General features: G+C 56.5%; 1 protein-coding gene across 3 annotated transcripts in view; it reads left to right on the forward strand.

Annotated features, from left to right (window-relative positions):
• Window positions 1-18,982, forward strand: part of NUP98 (nucleoporin 98 and 96 precursor) — a 46,397-nt gene extending 27,415 nt beyond the window's left edge. For all 3 annotated transcript variants that reach the window (XM_065062095.1, XM_065062028.1, XM_065062154.1), the window contains exons 21-33: window positions 2,835-3,011; window positions 4,587-4,740; window positions 6,159-6,579; window positions 7,358-7,587; window positions 8,316-8,585; window positions 9,282-9,439; window positions 10,250-10,393; window positions 12,026-12,168; window positions 13,048-13,269; window positions 14,751-14,992; window positions 16,473-16,627; window positions 17,045-17,156; window positions 17,993-18,982. In XM_065062095.1, coding sequence (XP_064918167.1) covers window positions 2,835-3,011; window positions 4,587-4,740; window positions 6,159-6,579; window positions 7,358-7,587; window positions 8,316-8,585; window positions 9,282-9,439; window positions 10,250-10,393; window positions 12,026-12,168; window positions 13,048-13,269; window positions 14,751-14,992; window positions 16,473-16,627; window positions 17,045-17,156; window positions 17,993-18,207 — 2,643 coding nt within the window. In that variant the 3' untranslated portion in view covers window positions 18,208-18,982. The remainder of the gene's footprint in view (window positions 1-2,834; window positions 3,012-4,586; window positions 4,741-6,158; window positions 6,580-7,357; window positions 7,588-8,315; window positions 8,586-9,281; window positions 9,440-10,249; window positions 10,394-12,025; window positions 12,169-13,047; window positions 13,270-14,750; window positions 14,993-16,472; window positions 16,628-17,044; window positions 17,157-17,992) is intronic.
• The last annotated feature ends 1,430 nt before the right edge of the window (window positions 18,983-20,412 follow it).

The raw sequence follows: 20,412 nt of genomic DNA on the forward strand, positions 1-20,412 counted from the left end.
TGCCTTTCAGTTTTCCTTCATTTTCCTTCTTGTTCCCATGAATGGGACCAGGGCTGATGTTTCGGGCAGCCGCCAGTCTTGGGAATACGTGTGGTTCATTCAGGCCTCTCCTACAGATCCTAATGTATTTAGCAAAACCATGTCCAGGTTAATTAACCTCCTTGGCTTGCCTACCATTACCAACGGCTTCGGTTTCTGAAAGCAGGGAGAATACTTAATTTCCCAGCCTTGGAGGAACAACGTAGCACGGCTTAAACTTGCTGAGCTCTTGGGGTGTAAAGCGTCTGAAAATCCTGTTCTTTGGACTGTAGGAAGCATTTAGGATCTAGACTTGAGTTTTGTGGGTTTTTTCCCTTCCCTAGCTTGAATATTAATGAATTTATTAATGTTTCACGGTCCATGGGAGATAGTTACGCAGGGACCTGGCCGCATTAAAGCGCAATGAAGGGAGTAGCGAGACTTTTGCACTTGTGACTATATTTTACTTGTAAATGCGTTGTGGTGCTGCGGGCGCACGCAGAACCCGCTGGCCCAGGCTCCTCCCGGGTCTGCCCTCGCGTTCTGTCTCTACACACCCTGGTCCGGTTTCCTTTGCCCCCTCTGACAACCTTCATCGTGTTTCTTGGCTGATTCTAATGAGCTAAGAAACAGCCGTTGGAACACGATTCACGCGATTCACTGCGGCTCCCGCACACCGAGGACTGCACAGAATCACAGAATCACAGAATCACAGCATGGACTGGGTTGGAAAAGCCCTCAGAGATCATCCAGTCCAAGCCTTGGTCCAACTCCAGTCCATTGACTAGATCATGGCACTAAGTGCCATGTCCAATCCCAGTTTAAAAACCTCCAGGGCCGGTGAGTCCAGCACCTCCCTGGGCAGCCATTCCAATCCTGACCACTCTCTCTGCACAGAATTGCTTTCTCATCTCCAGCCTCAATTTCCCCTGGCAGAGTTGAAGCCCATGGCCCCTTGTCCTATTGCTGATGCCTGGGAGAAGAGCCCAATCCCCACCTGGCTAGAACTGCCCTTCAGGTAGTTCTAGAGAGTGCTGAGCTCAGCTCTAAGCCTCCTCTTCTCCAGACTAAACAAGCCCAGCTCCCTCAGCCTCTCCCCATAGGGCTTGTGTTCCAGTCCCTTCCCCAGTCTTGTTGCTCTTCTCTGCACCCGCTCCAGCACTTCAATCTCTTTCCTGAGCTGAGGGGCCCAGAACTGAACACAACACTCCAGGTGTGGCCTCCCCAATGCAGAGCACAGGGGAAGGATCACTGCCCTTGGCCTGCTGACCACGCTGGTTTGGATACAGGACAGGACACCATTGGCCTTCTTGGCCACCTGGGCACACTGTTGGCTCATGTTGAGCTTCCTGTCCATTAGTCCCCCAGGTCCCTTTCTGCCTGACTGCTCTCCAGCCACTCTGTGCCCAGCCTGGAGCGCTGCAGGGGGTTGTTGTGACCAAAGTGCAGCACCCGGCACTTGGCCTTGTTGAACTTCATCCCATTGGAATCAGCCCATTTTTCCAGTCTATCCAGATCCCTCTGCAGAGCCCTCCTGCCTTCCAGCAGCTCCACACTCCCTCCCAGCTTGGTGTCATCAGCAAATTTGCTGAGGATGGTCTCAATCCCCTCATCTAAATCATCAATAAAGATGTTAAACAGGACTGGACCCAACACTGACCCCTGGGGACACCACTAGTGCCTGGCCGCCAGCTGGATGCAGCCCCATTCACCAGCACTCTCTGGGCCCGGCCCTCCAGCCAGTTCTTAACCCAGCGTAGAGTACACTTGTCCAAGCCATGGGCTACCAGCTTTTGCAGGAGTATATTATGGGAGACTCTGCCCCGGGATGCTCGTACCGGAGCCACGGGGTGGTTAAACCGAGCTAAAGCAGCGCCCTGAGCCCAGGGCTGGGCTTGGAGCCCACGGAGCCTCCGCAGGGCCGTCCAGCTGCCGCGGCGCAGGCTGGTTGATTACTCCTGGATCGTCCCCGTGCCCAGCAGACCAGGCAGGAGAGGTGGGGACGGCGTCAGAGCCCCCACGGCTGCTCCATGTAGGTGCTGCCCAACGTTTTTCTGGCCTCGCTTGAGCTAGAACGTTGTCTTAAGCACTTGGAGACACGTAGAGGTCAGCACAGAGATGGAGCCGTGTCGTTAGCATCAGGAAATTCGTTACATTCATTCTTCCTCCTGCCCGGGACTAGAGGTGGAGATATGTGGCCACAAATGAATTATTGCACGCACACACAGGCTGTGACCCAGCCTTGTGAAGGGGTTCATGTCCACTTCCAGCTTCTACTGAGTTCTTTGTGGAACATGAGCTCGATGTTTTTAGCTTGTACGATGTCCCGGCTGGGGAAGCACAGCGGGTATTAGTGCCGCTGCTCCCGGGGCGGCGGTGACAGCACACGCTGACCGGCGATCGCTGCTGTTAGACTGGCTGCTCAGGCTCCTGCCCTGTCCCCGCTTGGACTCAGACGCAGCAAGTTCACCTTTGGTGGCTTTTGGAGGGAGAAGGTGGGATGCATGTTGGTCACCTGAGAAATGGAGAGCAGAAGAATAGTCTCTCAAACCGAATGGCAGGACGTGGTAACCTTCAGGAGGACACCACGAAACCATGACCGCTCTTTCGCTGGGCCTTGCGCTCCTGCCTTACGCTTCTGAAGAGACCGGGAATAGGTTGTGTATATCCATCCCTAAGCTTAATGTGGAGTCTTGACACAAGCGAGGGAGCGCTCCGCCTCGTTTGCAGGTGATTGCTGAAACCATTGGACACTGTTTGCGCGGTCCGGCTGACGCGCGGTCCGACTGACGCGCGGTGTGTGTGTGTGTCCGCAGAGCCCGGAGGTGGAGCAGCTGGGCCGCGTGGTGGAACTGGACAGCGACATGGCAGACGTGACCCAGGAGCCGCCCCGCGAGGCGCCAGCGGAGGACGGCGCGGCCGAGGAGCCCGACGCCGTGCCCGCGTCCACCCACATCGCCTCCAGCCTCGGCGTCAACCCCCACGTCCTGCAGGTGAGCGCCGGGTCCCCTCCGGACGCCAGGCCTGCCTGGTATCTCTCACCAAGTCCTCCCTCTGCCTCCCCAGGAGTGTTTGTATAGCAGCTTGTAATAAACAACACCTCACACCCCTAGTGAAACGGTGAAATAACAGCAGAGTCAGTTCTGCTGTTCAGCCCATTCTTTGTTCCACCAGCGCTGGAGCTCTGGGATCATCCTCCGTCGGTGCTTCAGCGACTGGACACTCTCACGTTGCTTATATTCACATAATTATTACATATGCGTTACAATTTTTGAAAATTTTGACATGAAATACATCTGTACTAAGAAATAATTGATGATGTTAGTTATAATTGTTTAGTTTCTTACTTAGAATACACCTGTTAATTGCTAGTTGAACACAAGCTGAGCACTCTGCTTCCCAACAGTGTTATTACTTCATCTTCTCCCTCTTGTCACGCAGAAGGATCTAAAACTTGAAAGATACCCCCTGATTTTGCAGATGGTCAGATCATGGCAGTGGGTTAATGATGGGTACGTCCTTTGTAACCTAATCACAGTATACATTAATTTACCAGCTTCTCATCGATAACATGATTAAAACTTGCACGTTAGGCTTCTAATTGTCTGTGGCAAACCTTTATAGACATGAAAAGCTTAATGCAGAGGTGTAAATCATCTTGTCCCAAGCCAGGGTGTGCACACCAACGAGCACACACAGACAAGATGCTGCTCATTAGAGTTGCACCAGCCTGGGTGCTGGAGTCAACCAGCACCCTGCAAGGAGAGTAAAGGGCCTTGTATACAAAATCTTATCCCTGTGTTCACACCCTAAAGAGCCAGTTGGTTACACATCTGTGTATTGCATTACATAGTCATTTTAGCCTGTAACGAGCAACGTTCAGCTGCAGGCCACTTTACCCACAGTCTCCATGTGTTAAAGCCAGACCCAGCAGTCGTGCGGCTTCCCAACGTCTGAAGCTGCAGGGGCAGGTGTGTCTGCAGTTCGTGACCAGGTGTTTCACAAGTCACTCTGATCTTCGTTACACGAGCAGACCGACCTAAAACTGGCAGGATTTATGTATCTTTAGGTTCTTCTCAGTGGTGACAGCGATCCAAAGGCTAGAACTCAGATTTCTAAGTTCTGCAGCATGGGCAATGTGATCAGATAAACTAATCCTGAGCCAGGGCGGCCTCAGGAGCAGCTCAGGGGAACAAGGTAAAGGGATTGCTGGTCCGGGCTTGGAGCTTGGTGTCTGCCTTTATTTTGTGAAAGGGACAGACCTGCAACACTCGTGGTTGAACAAGTAGAGTTAATCTAAGAAAACATCATTATTTTAGGACTCTGCACCCCTCCGAACAAGAGCCATGGTCCTGATTTCAGTAGTGGTTTGTGAAAGTTCATCATGAACTGACCACCTTGCTTTTGGTTCTCCTGAAGGGTGAACTTCACCGGGGTCTGAAATACTTGTAGCACGAGCGTGTTCGGGCACGAGCAGCAGCCTTGCCTTGGCGGGACGGGGCCCGTGGGCTCAGCTCGCTGCTGTGCCAGCGGTCCTAACTCACAGGCTCCGCTTATCCCATTTTTAGATTATGAAGGCCTCTCTGCTTGCTGACGACGATGACCTGGACCTGATCCTGGATCCTTACCCTGTGAAGCCACCTGTGAAAACGGACACGTCGCAGGAGATCTGCTCGCCGAGGCTCCCCATCTCAAAACCGCAGGGGCAGAAGAGATACTCAGGTACTGTGAGGAAGCACATACTGCCCGAAACGAGCTGAATTCTGAGGTGAACGGGGAAAACGGGGCCCCTGGCTGAACGTACGGCGCAGTGGGGGCGGGACAGCTCTGGCCAGCAGCCGGACGCCCACCCGCGCTCCTTCACTGCCCCTCTCAACAGGACAGGGGGAGAAAACTGGGTGAAAAATGGGTTGAGATAAAAGCAGGGAGATTGTTTTGCTTGAGACAGTAATTAGTAAACAGACTTGAGGAAAATTAATGCATCGCCTGTTAAAATAGGTCTGAGTAGGGAGAAAGACAAGCGAAAACAGCAGTTTCCTACGCTGCCCCCCCTTTCCCATGCTCAGCTTCTCTGCGCTCCCGGCGGCGCTGGGCAGCGGGGTTGTGCTCGGTGCAGAGCGGTTCCTGTCCACTCCACCCTTTCTCCTGCTCCAACACGCGTCCTGTCCCCAGCAGCGGAGGGGACGCCTCCTTCCACCTCCTGCCCTCACCTTGCTGCTCCCCTCCTGGCTTCACTCTGTCTCCTTCCTGCCCCTGTGACATTTTCTGCCCATTTTAAGCTCTCACAGAGGTGCCATGAGCTTTGCAGGTTGGTTTGAGGTGCCACCGCTCCCCCAGTGTGCTCAGCTGTCACCTGCAGTGGCGCTGGGGACAGCAGCTGTGTGCAGCGCGGGTGCTGGCCTCTTGTCACAGGGGGCACCCTGCAGCCCCGCTACCCAAACCTGGGCATTGGCATCCAGTACAGCCACCAGCTGCTCTCTGGGAACAAGTGTGGAGCTGCTTCCTGAACTCAGTGGGTAGACCCGAGATAGTAGAATCATTTTGGTTGGAATTAAGCCTCAAGATCAAGTCCAACCATTCCCCAGCCCTGTCCCTGCCCCATGTCCTGAGAACCTCCTGTCCGTCTGTCCAGCCCTCCAGGGCTGGTGACTCCAGCACTGCCCTGGGCAGCCTGTTCAATGCCCCACAGCCCTTTGGGGAAGAAATTGTTCCCACATCCAACCTCAACCTCCCCTGGCGCAACTTGAGGCCGTTTCCTCTGCTCCTGGCGCTTGTTCCTGGGGAGCAGAGCCCGACCCCCCTGGCTCCAAGCTCCTTTCAGGCAGTTCAGAGATCAGAAGGTCTCCCCTCAGCTCCTGTTCTCCAGCTGAACCCCCAGGTCCCTCAGCCTCTCCCCACATTTTGGGGGTGAGACCGTGTCCTGTTCTTGGTGCAACACCACATGCTTTAGCTTGGACGCTGGAGATCAGGCAGCGCACGGTGGGTTCTGCGGTTCTCAGTACCGCGGGTAATCTTGCTTAGCTACACGTTATCATCACAATCCACAAATGTGGCAAATGTTTCCACTGGCTGATCAAGAGCTACTGAAACACCTTTAAATACCAGAAACGCGCTGCTCACTCGCCTGTTTTTCCTCCTAGCCGGCGGGCTGCTGCAATCCAAATTCGCCAACTTAATCCTCCAGCCGCCGAGCGCCGCTGCGCAGGACCCCAAGGGAGCCAGGACAACCAGCAGCCCCGCGTCCGTCCCCCTTTGGCCGGCGACGTCTCCGCTGGCGCCCGCGTTCCCGGTGCGCCCGGCGCTCCCCGAGGTGCCCATGAGGACGGTGGGGGTCCGCAGGCGGCAGGCGCTGGTGCCTCGGGACAGGTCCATCGCCCACGGCAAAGGGAAGCTGCTGATGGACATGGCGCTCTTCATGGGCCGCTCCTTCCGCGTTGGCTGGGGACCCAACTGGACGCTTGTCAACTCTGGAGATCAGTTGAGCAGCTCAAGTGAAAGGGAAGATCCGCAGTGCGAGCCTGTGGAATACGAGTTCCTGCCGACTCCGGTCGCTCCGAAATCGTGAGTAGCCACTTCCTTCAGGGTGATCCTCACATACACTCTCTTCGTGTTTGAAAGAATCCTTGGTGTAGGTTGATATCTCTTTCAAATTCAGCTGAATGTTCCTTTTGATATGTAGAAGTGGCGCGAGATCGTGTTAGCAATGGAGATTTCCTGCAGGTTGCTACTTTACAGCAATCTGTATCTCAAAGGACGGGACTATGGTAGTAAGAGTAGTTATTTAGTTAACAAGTAAATAGTCATCCAGGTAAAGGTTAAAGAGGGTAAGTTCAACATTGTTGTCCAGGGAACTTCCAGTGGGCTCATTGTCCCTGGGGATAACTGCAGCTCCGCAGAGGTTTCTTGGTTAGTCTCAGAATTCCCAGCTGCCTTTGGTTCTGCCTGTATGGAGAGCAGCGTACGGGCCTTTCCTGCGCTGTTAACTCCGTCCCTACGCTGGACTGGAATGCGGCTGGATGTTCTACCACTCAAATCTTCACAAAGCTCATTGGGTGGTTGTTCTGCAGCGTATCTGATCCGTGGGCAGTGAGGCGCTCACGGAACGCGCTGGGGTACGGCTGCCTGTGCTAACGGCCTTCGGAGGCCTGGAAGGACGCAGTTCAATGAGGTTTACTTGCCAAAGTCTGGTTCTGGGCCCCAGACTGTGTCATTAGGTTCTTTGTACCGAGCTGTTGGCCTCGGATCACCCGTCTCATTCTCTTCCTGTTAAAACGAAGCTGCAGCAAACCACGTCAACTCACAGCATCTCTGCCCGGTTTTGTCTCCCTTTTCCCTCCAGGCTCTCAGAATCGTGTTTCAAGGTTCACGTGGAGAAGCTGAGCGTGGAGCAGCGGCCGGCGGACAGAGAGCAGCAGCTGTACCTCATCCCGCTGGAGATCAAGCTGCAGCACAGCACGGTGCACATGGACCAGCGCTGTCCCCTCCTGGCGCCCAACCCGGGGGTGGCCGCCATCCACGACTACGCCCACTGGGTGCGCAAGGCGGTCCAGGACCCTGCGCTGGCCGAAAGTGAGTGCGGGGTGGTGCTTTTCACCGTGCCAACGATGCATCTGGAAAACTGTCCGGCTCGGGTTAATTTCAGGTCTCATCAGGGCAGTGAAATGTGAATAAAACAGAAAAATGGGCTGCAGCTCAGTGTTCTTTGACTCATACACGTGGTGGATTCTATTTGTGGAGCTAGCTGACCTGTTGTAACAGGAAGTAACATATCCTTCAAGATATTATGCTTATAATCCACGAGTCCTCTCTAAGCGTTCTTTGGTGTGTTTTTATACCTGATGACAACACACAAGAAGCGTGGGATGAAATATCCTCCGTCATCCTAAGGACTCGGTACTGCTGCCACCCCTGGGCTCTTTCCTCATGTGGCAATGACCACTTGACCTCAACAGTGGTGGATTTACAGACATACTCCCAAGTAGCAAGTGATGGGACAAGAGAAAACGGCCTCAAGTTGTAACGAGAAGGTTTAGATCGGATATTAGGAAAAAATTCTTCATGGAAAGGGCTGTCGGGCATTGGAACAGGCTGCCCAGGGAACTGGTGGAGTCACCAGCCCTGCAGGGGTTTGAAAGGCGTTTAGATGAGGTTCTCAGGGACACGGGGTAGTGCTGGAGTTGGGTTACGGATGGACTCGATGGTCCTGAGTGTCTCTTCCAACAGAAACAATTCTGTGCTTTCTTTGAAATGTTCTTTGTGTTTTTACTCCCGCTGAGTAAATAACTGTGTCCCGACAGCGGTTGTGAAGCACTGGCTGCTGACGTGGACCCTCTGCGAAGCCATCTGGGGGAACCTGAAGGAGCTGGAGGCCAGTTTGGAGGAGCCCAGCGAGTACGTCCTGGCGCTGGAGCGCAGGAGAGCCTTCTCGCGCTGGCTGGCGGACACGGCCGCCCGCCGCGTGGACGAGGAGGTGTCCCTGGCGCGCCACGGCAGCCCCATCGAGGCCGTGTTCAGCTGCCTGACGGGGAGGAGGATCGGAGAAGCCTGCAGGCTGGCGCAGCTGGCGGGTGAGGCCCCAATCTCGCAGCTTTTTGCAGGGAGGAGGAAGGGAGGCGCAAAAAGAGAATTTCAGCCTCGAGAGGTGGTGGTGACTGGGTGCTCAGAATTTTCCCGTGTCCGCTTGTCCATGTGCTGCTTGCTACCAGGTTACATTAATCCTCTGTCCTTCCCATTCCTTTGTCTTTTCCCCGTGTCCCGGTTTGCTGGTGAGGGGCTGGAGCACAAGTGTGATGGAGCGGCTGAGGGACCTGGGGGGTTCAGCTGGAGAACAGGAGCTGAGGGGAGACCTTCTGATCTCTGAACTGCCTGAAAGGAGCTTGGAGCCAGGGGGGTCGGGCTCTGCTCCCCAGGAACAAGCGCCAGGAGCAGAGGAAACGGCCTCAAGTTGCGCCAGGGGAGGTTGAGGTTGGATGTGGGAACAATTTCTTCCCCAAAGGGCTGTGGGGCATTGGAACAGGCTGCCCAGGGCAGTGCTGGAGTCACCAGCCCTGGAGGGCTGGACAGACGGACAGGAGGTTCTCAGGACATGGGACAGTGCCGGGGTGGGTTATGGTTGGACGCGATGATCTTAGCGGGGTTTCCATCCAAAATGACTCTCTGATCCTATGAAATTGTGCACAAGACCCAGTAGTGCAGCTCCTGGCTGCTCAGCAGGTGGCTGTACCCGGGCAGGCTGTCCCTGAGCTGCTCTTGTCCCCGTCCAGGTGACCACCGGCTGGCGCTGCTCCTGTCGCAGCTGGCGGGCAGCCAGCCCCTGCGCGACCTGCTCACCATGCAGCTGGTGGACTGGCACCGGCTGCAGGCCGACTGCTTCATCCAGGAGGACAGGCTGCGTGTCTTCGCCCTGCTGGCCGGGAAACCCGTGAGTTCTGCTACTCAGCTCTGTTCTCATTGCCTCAGCAGCGGTTTGTTTAGGCTGTGACGCTCAGCCACAGCAGGAGAGGGGAACAAGCTGTTGGGTGTGAGCTGGCAACGTGCACTGGCAGCCCAGAAACCACCCGTGTCCTGGGCTGCGTCCCCAGCAGTGTGAGCAGCAGGTTTGGGGGGATCCTGCCCCTCTGCCCCGCTCTGGTGAGACCCCCCCTGCAGTGCTGGTCCAGCTCTGGGTCCTCAGCACAGGACACACATGGAGCTGCTGGAGAGGGGCCAGAGGAGCCCCAGGAATGACCCGAGGCTGGAACAGCTCTGCTGGGGACAGGTGAGAGAGTTGGGGTGTTCAGCTGGAGAACAGAAGCTCTGGGAGACCTTAGTGCGGCCTTTCTGGACTGAAAAGGGGCTGATGAGAAAGATGGGGACAGACTTTTGAGCAGGGCCTGTTGTGACAGGACAAGGGGTGATGGGTTAAACTAAAGGAGGGAGATTCAGGCTGGACTTGAGGAAGAAATTGTTGCCCTGAGGGTGGTGAGAGCCTGGCCCAGGTTGTCCAGAGAGGTGGTGGATGAACCATACCTGGAGACATCCCAGGCCAGGCTGGACGGGGCTCTGAGCACCCTGAGCTGCTGAAGATGTCCCTGCTCATGGCAGGGGGACTGGGGAGCTGGGGAGGTCCCTCCAACACAAACCAGCTGTGATTCTATGAACTACTTTATTTCCCGGTTTAACCTCGTGCTGCTATGCACCTGCTGTGCACCTGCTGTTGTGCGATGTTTGACCCAGTGATCTCCTCCTTTAGGTGTGGCAATTGTCAGAGAGAACGAGCATCAACGTGTGCTCGCTGCTGGACTGGAAGCGCTGCGTTGCCGTGCACCTCTGGTACCTGCTGCCTCCCACGGCTTCCATTTCCAAGGCTCTGGCCATGTACGAGTCGGCGTTTCAGGTGGGTCTGTGTCCAGTAAAAGGAGATTTTAGGCAGTACCATTGACTGTCCGGTGCTGTTCTCAGACTGTGAGCAGACGAGTATTGTGGAATATTGTGTCCAGCTGTGGCCCCTCGGTTCCAGCAGGACAGGGAACTGCTGGAGAGAGTCCAGCGCAGCCACCAAGATGCTGGAGGGAGTGGAGCATCTCCCGTGTGAGGAAAGGCTGAGGGAGCTGGGGCTCTGGAGCTGGAGAAGAGGAGACTGAGGGGGGACTCATTCCTGGGGATCAATATGGAAAGGGGGAGTGTCAGGAGGATGGAGCCAGGCTCTTCTGGTGACAACCAGGGACAGGACAAGGGGCAATGGGTGCAAACTGCAACACAGGAGGTTCCACTGAAAGAGGAGAAGCAACTTGTTCCTGGTGAGGGTGTCAGAGCCTGGCCCAGGCTGCCCAGGGGGTTGTGGAGTCTCCTTCTGTGCAGACATTCCAACCCGCCTGGACACCTTCCTGTGTAACCTCATCTGGGTGTTCCTGCTCCATGGGGGGATTGCACTGCATGAGCTTTCCAGGGCCCTTCAACCCCTGACATCCTGGGACTCTGTATCTCTGCGGAGCAGCTGAGGATGGACTCACGCCTGGGTTTGCTGTTTCATTTGCCCTTTCCACAGCTTTTGCGATGAGTTTTTGCAGCCGATCTCTTTGGGAATGTTCCTTCCCCCACTGCGGTGGGAGCAAAGTGGCAGGGTTGAACCCCTTGGGAGCTGCAGAAGCTGAGGAGCTGCTCCAGCAGTGATTTATTTGGAGCGTGTCTCGCAGCGATTGTTTCCAGGTGCTCAGAACACATAAGGTGGAAGCCGTGCTGCAGACAGCTGTCCTGCCCACGGCACAGCCACATGCGTTACGCAAAGCCTGCTGGCTGTAGAGCTCTCAGCCACTGCGTGCTGAGGGCAAAATAAGTATTTAATCATTTAACTGAAGGTAGTTGAGCCCTTGATCTTCGTGCCTAAAGAGAGCCCAAGCGCAGCATCAAGTCTCATAGCGAATGGGTGTGTGCTTAATGCTGCAGGAGTGTCCGCTGTTCAATTTGGATGTACTTAAGTGTGTTCATGGTGTCAAACACCAAGCTTTAGTTTGAGCGTGGCTTGAACTTCAGGTAATGCTGCTGGGTTAGGACGTGGGGCTGGTCTTGCTGCAGCCCGATGATGGAGGAGGAGTGGTCACAGCTCATTTCCAGAACTTTGTATGGGAATAACTGGGAACGGGCAGAACGTGGAACGTGCTTCAGACCCCGTGCTGGTGCTCCTGCCAGCACAATGTCGCGGGTTTCGGGTACCCGGGCTGTGAGACAGACCCACTGCGTCTTGTTCCATCAAGTCATACGAGGTTTTCCAGCCATACAAGCGTTCAGGATTGTTATTTTCTGGTGTGAGAGCTGCCTGTACCTCCCCACAGTGGCTTTTGAGAGCTCAGTGTGATATGGAATTGAACTTGCCAAAGCAGTTTGGGTTTAGGTTTTGCTTTTTAGCCTTGTGTAGCTGCGGGGTGGGTTTTACCGGCAGGTGCAGCTCCTGCTCCACAGCAGCTGTTCTGAGTGCGGTTTGGTTCCAGAGCGCGACCTCTAAACTTACTGTTACAACTACTGTTTTTAGAACACGCTGGAGTGTGAAAAGTACGCCTGCTGTCCCCTGCCTCCCTACCTGGAGGATTCCGGCTGTGTCTTTGAAGACGATGATAATGGAGGAAGGCCCCTGCGAGACGTCTGCTTCCATTTGTTAAAGCTCTACAGCGACAGGTGAACGGGCACATAGTTAAAAAGCATTTGGAAGAGTCTTGATGAGTGGGTGACTTGTTGAGTTCCCACCCCAGGGCTGTGAAATCAGCCTCAGTGGTTACTGAACCACTCAGAGGAGTGAAAATCTGCCTTGTGTGTGCGCCCTGGGACGGCGTGACACTGTCATGCCGCAGCTGACGAAATTAAGCTTTGGAGATGATTGTATTGGGGTTTGTAAGTGTTTTCTGGATCTGAAGAGCACAGTAATCTTGCTTCACCATAGTTGCTTGTGAGACTGAGCCACTGAGAAACCTATGGGGGAACATAGAGAGGTGGGGACAGGCCAATGCAGGCTCAAAACAGGAGCAAAAGGATTTTAACAGTTGCTCCTATTTTGTTTTAAGGCAGCCCCAAAACCCACATAAATCACACGTGTAATGCGGGAGAAGAATGAACTCGACAACTCTGAGAGTTATAAACTGAAGCCGTTTAAAGCAAAATTTGATCAGGTTATATAGTTTTAAACCGCTGATTATGTAGTTACATTATTTATACTGGATAACTATAGCCAGATTACACACCGCTTACACTTCTCTAGCTAATACACGATTGGCTTCTGTCCTGGACACTCGTCACCTCACGTGTCTCGCCACAAAGCACTTTAATTCCCCATTCTCCTCTTGCTTCATCAACTCTCTTTCCCATTCTGTGTGGTTGAGGACGTTTCTGTGACCCTTCACGTGTGGCCTAGATCGGCTCGACGCCGTCTTGCTCGCTGCACAGACGTCCGTTTGTCCACATGTAGTGAGTGGAGGTGGCAGAAAGGAAGGAACCAAGCAGGGGTTTGTGTTTCTATGAGGCCACAGCCAGCTGTGTGTTCCAAGCCCTGTTTCCCCGCAGGCACTACGACCTGGAGCAGCTGCTGGACCCGCGCAGCGTGACGTGCGACCCCCTGGACTATCGCCTGAGCTGGCACCTCTGGGAGGTGCTCCGGGCGCTCAACTACACCCACCTGGGCAGGCAGGGCCAGGGCGTGCTCAACGCCAGCTACGCCGCGCAGCTCGAGAGCCGCGGCCTGTGGGAGTGGGCTGTGTTCGTCCTGCTGCACGAGCCCGACGCGCAGTGAGTCCAACTGTCGGTTATTGTGGTTTTCCTCAAAAATACTGTGTTCTGTTTCTAGACTTCCTCTGTATGCTGTCATTACATAGAATCATTGCAGTCGGAAGAGACCCTCAGGGTCACAGAGTCCAACCATAACCCAACTCCAGCACTAACCCGTGTCCCTCAGAACCTTGTCTAGAGTCACAGAGTGTCCTGAGCTGGAGGGACCCGCAGATCACGGAGTCCAGCTCCTGTCCCTGCACAGGACACCCCACAGGTCACCCGTGTGTCTGAGGACGGTGTCCAGTCTCTTGTTGAACACTGTCAGGTTGGGCCGTGACACCTCCCTGGGAGCCTGTTCAGTGTCCAGCACCTCTGGGGAAGAACCTTTGCCTCATGTCCACTGACCCCCTGGCACATCTCCTGCCGTTCCCTGGGTCTGTCCCTGGGTGGGCGCTTTCGAACCGCTCTAGTGACGGTGACTCCAGCACGTCCCTGGGCAGCCTGTTCCATGGCACGTCACCAGGGCTTCTCTCACATTAAACTGGAACAGCACACCTGGAGAACTTTATCCTGCTTCTAAAAACTGTGTCTGCCAGAATAAGAAAGCGGCATCAATAATTCTGTGGAGTTAAATGTCTTGGTAGACGTTAAATCGTGTTGTGTTGCGCTGTCTCCTGAACGCCGCTGTAGGGAATTGTTGCCCTGAGGGTGGTGAGAGCCTGGCCCAGGTTGGCCAGAGAGGTGGTGGATGAACCATCCCTGGAGACATCCCAGGCCAGGCTGGACGGGGCTCTGAGCACCCTGAGCTGGTGACGATGTCCCTGCTCATGGCAGGGGGGACAGATGAGCTTTGACGGTCCCTTCAGCCCAAACCATCTGTGATTCTGTGATCTCGTGGTCATTTTGACGCCCTGTGGCTGCACCTTGTCTCTGGCTCAGCACATTTACTGCGTTCCAGAAGTCGTCCTGAAGACACCATTAATGCAAAATATCATCAGTGTTCCCCTGTGGTGGAACAGAAGTCGATGTTAGGAGGCGTGAGGATCACCGAAATGCAGTTTTGCTTTTGTTGGGAAATAAACCCTGAACAAAAGATTGTCTTAGACTCGTAGAGCAGTAGAACACGCGTCTGTAGTGGGAGGTGTCTCCTGCTGTTCCTGTCCAGCGACCATTCCCACGTTGCTGTAGAATCTTTTTCAAGCCCATCCCCCCAAATCGAGCCTGTGCGTTACTTTTAGGGCCTCGATCACACTTAAACCTTTCTGAGCAAAACACTAGCAATGACTGTCCTCAGCGCCTGGCCTGTGCTGAAGGAATCCAGCTGATTGTAGAACTTTGCACGCCATCCGGTGGTCAGAGCGTTCGGGGCCGGCGGGGTTGGCGTTTGGCTACAGTGACGCCTGTGTCTCCGCTCTCAGCTGCTCGTGTTGAATCGTGTCTTCTGGTGGAGGGAGCGGGAGGGTTCCAGTGGTCAATAACGCCCCGTCCTCTTTCCGCAGCACGCGGGAGAAGTCGGTGCGCGAGCTCCTGCACCGGCACTGCCAGCTCGCCGAGACCCCCGAGTCCTGGGCCAAGGAGACGTTCCTGACGCAGCGGCTCTGCGTCCCGCCCGAGTGGATCCACCAGGCCAAGGCCGTCCGGGCGCGCGTGGAGGGCGACCGGCACAAGGAAGCGCTGTTCCTGTTCAAGGCCGGGCACTGGAACCAGTGCCACAAGCTGGTGGTCCGGCACTTGGCCTCGGGTGAGTCCGCACTCCTCATTTTTCTCCGCTTTTGAACAGCTAACGGAGCAGGAACGGAGGCCGTGGGGTGGTCAGTAATGCGAAGCGGTCGTGTTGCTCCAAAACGGGGCTCTTCACCCAGCGTGTGTACAAGAGAACCAGATTTAGCACCCGGAGATCTTGTGTTCAGTACAGAGTTGCACAAGCCTGGATGCTGGAATCAACCAGCACCCCAGCAAGAACAGTAACAACCGTTATATACAAAATCGTATCGCTGTGTTCACACCATAAAGAGCCAGTCGGGTACGCGTTTGCATATTGCATTGCATAATCATTTTAGCCTGTAACGAGCAACGTTCAGCTGCAGGCCACTTTACCCACAGTCTCCATGTGTTAAAGCCAGACCCAGCAGTCGTGCGGCCTCCAAACGTCTGAAGCTGCAGGGGCAGGTGTGTCTGCAGTTCGTGACCAGGTGTTTCACAAGTCACTCTGATCTTCGTTACACGAGCAGACCGACCTAAAACTGGCAGGATGTCTGCGTTGTTGGGTCGGCAGCTGCCGACAGGGTTGGTTCTCTCTGGTGACACTGCAGCGGGGCTGTTCGTAGCCCCGGGGTCCATGTGGAGCTGCCTGGTTCAGAGCAGCTCCGGCTCACAGCTGCTGTGATGACCCTGCACTGCAAACATGAGAAGGGCAGTGAGGAACCTCCTCCCCGTGCCCGAGGGGAACAGAAGGAACGTTCTGGAGCGCCGATCCTGCGGCTTCGCTGTAGTTGTACGCAAAAAGCTCCACACAAGGGCTGTTCAGCACGGTCTGGTGGAACCAGCTCTGGAAAATCCACCTTGATGTGCTCTGGTCCCCATCTCTGCTGTCCCACCTGTATTCAGTGTTCTCATCCATCCACCTGCATGTGCTGAAACCCAGAAACCTCTGCCCTGGGCTCCCTTCCACAGTAACGGTGTTATTGAGCTGACAGCGCATCACCGAGACCGTGTTTGTTCATAAGTATCTCATCAGCCATGACATCCTTCCTGTACGAGGAAGGCACCATGCTCTACATTCTTCACCCTATTCCTGCATCAGGGCTCTGTAAAAGAGCAGAAAATCAGTTTTATCAACACTTTGATTTTCCAGAGGGTTGTTGCCCTTCCTGTGGTTTTTGTTTGAGGAGGCGGCACGTTCCCATTGGATCGTTTCATTACCTTAATAAGCGGCATGTTTGGTTTCCTGCATTTCTGCTGGGAGCTTGAGCTGGTGCTGATGAGTCTCTATAGACTGACCACGGGCATCTGAATCGGGTGATTTTAAGACCTGTAGCGGCAGAGCAGGTGACAGTGGGAATACTGGACAAATATGAAAATGAATGTTGTTTTGAAGGAGAATTGACCACAGCTGCTTCCCCCAGTGTCAGTCGCCGAGTCAGTCATTGGGGGCGTCAGTCGCCGAGTCAGTCATTGGGGGCGTCAGTCGCCGGGTCCACTAACACGCTTGTTCTCTCCAGACGCGATTATTAATGAGAACTACAAGTACCTGAAGGGGTTTCTGGAGGACCTGGCCCCCCCGGAGCGCAGCGCCCTCATCCAGGACTGGGACACAGCGGGGCTGGTCTACCTGGATTACATCCGCGTCATCGAGATGCTCGACAGGATCCAGCAGGTAACGGATTCAGACTTAAATGTCTTCTTTTTATACAGTTTGGAAGCTCCTCCGGAGTCTCGCTTTTAGAATAGCCTTTTCCTCGCTGTTGGGCGGTAACGTCAGCGTTCCCTTCCGCACACACAGGCTGTGTGTGCTGCATCTCCGAAAATACAGAGGGGTTTGGGAGATGGTGACAAAGATGTGGGCTCTGCCCTGTGGGCACAGAGCATGATAGCGAGGGGAGTGAGGAGAAGGAAAGAAAACAAGTTAGTGGGGGGTCTGCACACCAGCCCCACGTCAGTCCCCACGGGTTCGGTCCCAGAGCTTCCGGTTCCCCCACTGGGCTGTTCACGCAGGTTTTGGTGTCGGTTGTCTGGGACAGAGCAGCTGGGGGTGCAGGCGCCGCTGACACCGACTCTGCTCTTCTGCTTCCAGCTGGATTGTTCCCCCTACGAGCTGGAGCGGTTACACACCAAAGTGATGTCGCTGTGCAACCGGATAGAGCAGATCCAGTGCCACAGCGCCAAGGACCGCCTGGCGCAGTCAGGTACGGGGACGTCGGTGTCCGTCACCCGCGGGGACAGCGGGTTCTGCAGCACCGGCTGTCAGCAGCTGTGACCGTACGGCAGCTTTGGGTTGTCACTTCAGGTGGTTTTCGCTGCCTGGTTGATGTGACATCCAGTGTCTGGTCTGACAGCTGCCCCTTGATCAGCTGTAGTGTCACAGCGCCACGGGGAGCGGGAGGACACTGGGGGAACACAGTCTGGTGTGAGGAGTGAAGGCAAAGGGAGGAGAGCTGGAGCACAAGTGTGATGGAGCGGCTGAGGGACCTGGGGGTTCAGCTGGAGAACAGGAGCTGAGGGGAGACCTTCTGATCTCTGAACTGCCTGAAAGGAGCTTGGAGCCAGGGGGGTCGGGCTCTGCTCCCCAGGAACAAGCGCCAGGAGCAGAGGAAACGGCCTCAAGTTGCGCCAGGGGAGGCTGAGGTTGGATGTGGGAACAATTTCTTCCCCAAAGGGCTGTGGGGCATTGGAACAGGCTGCCCAGGGCAGTGCTGGAGTCACCAGCCCTGGAGGGCTGGACAGACGGACAGGAGGTTCTCAGGACATGGGGCAGGGACAGGGCTGGGGAACAGTTGACTTGATTTTGAGGGTCTTTACCAACCGAACAGGTTCTGTGATCCTGTCGGTGTCGGTCACACCCATGGAGGGCTCTGTGTGGAGAGAGGAGTCTCTGCTGGAGCCGGTCACACCAGGGCCTGGTTCTACCAGCCCAGCCTGAGGCTGTTCCCCCAACCCCCCTCGGCTCGCGGTTCCCCCGTTGCAGCGTGACCTCGGTGCCGCGCTGCCCGCACTGACCCTGCTCTTCCTCCTGTCTCCGCAGACATGGCCAAGCGCGTGGCCAACCTGCTGCGGGCGGTGCTGAGCCTGCAGCCGCCCCCGGAGCCCGGCCCCCCGGCCTCGCCCGACCCCCAGCGCGTCCCCCTGCGCCTGCTGGCCCCCCACGTGGGCCGCCTGCCCATGCCCGAGGACTACGCGCTGGAGGAGCTGCGCGGGCTCACCCAGTCCTACCTGCGCGAGCTGGCGGTCACCCACTGAACAGACGGACGTTCGCTGCCCCCTCCCCTCGCTCTGGCGCCAACCGCCGCTCCGCCGGGCGCGTTTCACCACCCGGGCGTGAAGCGGCTTTGGTGCGTGGGGCTGACATGGGATGGGTGTCACCTGAGCCCGGTGGGACCCGCCCGGCGCCCTCGGCCTCCCCACGTTTTCCTCGAGCCAATAAAGCGCCTGTTGCGAACGTTTGTGCGGGTGCCGTGGTCCCTGGGGTGTTGGGGCTGGAGCTCCCGCCGGTCCCTCGGTCCAGCGAGTTCCAGGCCGTTGCAGTGATCCCTCTCCCCTGCGCCGCGCTCGGTCCGCCGCTGGCACCGCGTGGATGAGCTTCAACCGGGGTCGCGTGGTGCGTTTGTTTTGCGGGGGGCGGGTGGGACAGGAATCCCAGTTCAGAAGTGTCTTTTCCCACGTTCTCCTGCCACGTTGGAGACCTGCGGGCATGTTGATTCTCCCGTTTCTCCATCTCCAAAAGCGAAGCGAGCTCGTTCCCCGCTCGGGAGGAGGGCAGGGGACACCTCTGCGTGTGCCTTACGGCCAGCGCTGCCCGGGGACCGACACTGCGGATGCTCCAGAGCGCGGCAGCACCGGGGAGGCTGGACCGCGGCTCCCGGCCCTCCCGCTGCTGCTCTGCATCGGCTCCTTGAAGGTCTTTATGCATGAGGATTATGTAAAGGTTTTTATTAAAACAACAAAAAAAATATAAATAAATGATCTAGATTATTTTCCTGTCTTTTTGAAAACAATAAATAAAGTGTTTATAGTATTCCCAGGGTTGTGTTTGCTTTTTAAGGTTCTGGTTGCCTGTCTCTGTCCCTTGGCTTGTCCCAACCCGGTGGGCTGGGCTGGGGGAGCCAGGTCTACCAAGGATGGGCGGGAAAGTGACTCCAGTTCTGTCTGTGGTGAGAAACAGGAACGGGGACATGGGCACAAAGACATGGGAAAGGGACTGGGGGTCCAGCTGGAGAACAGGAGCTGAGGGGAGACCTTCTGATCTCTGAACTGCCTGAAAGGAGCTTGGAGCCAGGGGGGTCGGGCTCTGCTCCCCAGGAACAAGCGCCAGGAGCAGAGGAAACGGCCTCAAGTTGCGCCAGGGAAGGTTGAGGTTGGATGTGGGAACAATTTCTTGCCCAAAGGGCTGTGGGGCATTGGAACAGGCTGCCCAGGGCAGTGCTGGAGTCACCAGCCCTGGAGGGCTGGACAGACGGACAGGAGGTTCTCAGGACATGGTGGGTGGGGAACGATTGGACTGGATGATCTTGAGGGGTGTTCCAACCACCATCCTGCCCAGCCCGGGTGTCACTTGTGCAGCGGGGGCTGGGGAGCCCGCTGCCCGGTGCCGGCTCTCAGGTACAAACCCCGTGACGAGCTGTGGCGGTTCGTGTCCCTCGCCCGGGCAGTTCAGCTCTCCTGCTGTCCGGTGAACATGACACCGGCCGCTCGGCGCAGGGAGCCGGGTCGCTCCGGCTTCGCCTCCTTCCATTACCGTAATTGCGTCTCTGCCGCCCCGGCTGCGGCCCGGGGCAGGGGAGCAGAGCAGCCGGGACGTCGGGCTGGGGATGAATAATTCACCGCCTGGAAACCAAACCTCCAGCCTTAAAACCTGCTCGGCATCTGCTGCCGCGGAGCGGTGCCAGGGGGCGGCGGGGGGAGCTGGTGCCCGCCCCACGGGAGATGGGGAGATGCTCCCGCACCCCCAGGGCAGCCACCTCCCTGCCACTTGCTGCTGCAACCCCTGGGTCACGTCCCTTAACCTCCTGGGGTTTTGTTCTCCCCAAATGGGAATGATCTGCCCCTACTCACCCTCTCACCGAGCCCGGAGCCGCGGGAGCTCACGCTGGGCCGGGCAGGGCGGCCCCTTCCCCCGGGGGTCCCTGTCCCCCGCGGCTCCTCCCGCTGCCCCGGCCCACGCTTGGCTGGGACCCGCTGCGCTCGGGGACCCGTCACCCCTTCAGCCCCGGGGTTTCCTTCTCCAGCTCGCTCTGGGCCAGGAATGTGGGGAGCAACCCCCCCGTCCTCCCCGCAGCCCCCAGGGCAGAGGTGATGTGGGGAGAAGCAACTTTGTCCCTGCCGGCTCCAGCCCACCTCACTGTCCTTATCACCGCGGGCCCGGCCCCGAGCGATGGGATCCATGGTTCGGGGTGCTGGGGGGCACAGCCGCCCCCGAGCACGGGCAGCGCGGCACTGCCGGGGGGT

The sequence above is a fragment of the Columba livia genome, chromosome 1, assembly GCF_036013475.1.
Source record: "Columba livia isolate bColLiv1 breed racing homer chromosome 1, bColLiv1.pat.W.v2, whole genome shotgun sequence".
Classification (NCBI taxonomy): domain Eukaryota; kingdom Metazoa; phylum Chordata; class Aves; order Columbiformes; family Columbidae; genus Columba; species Columba livia.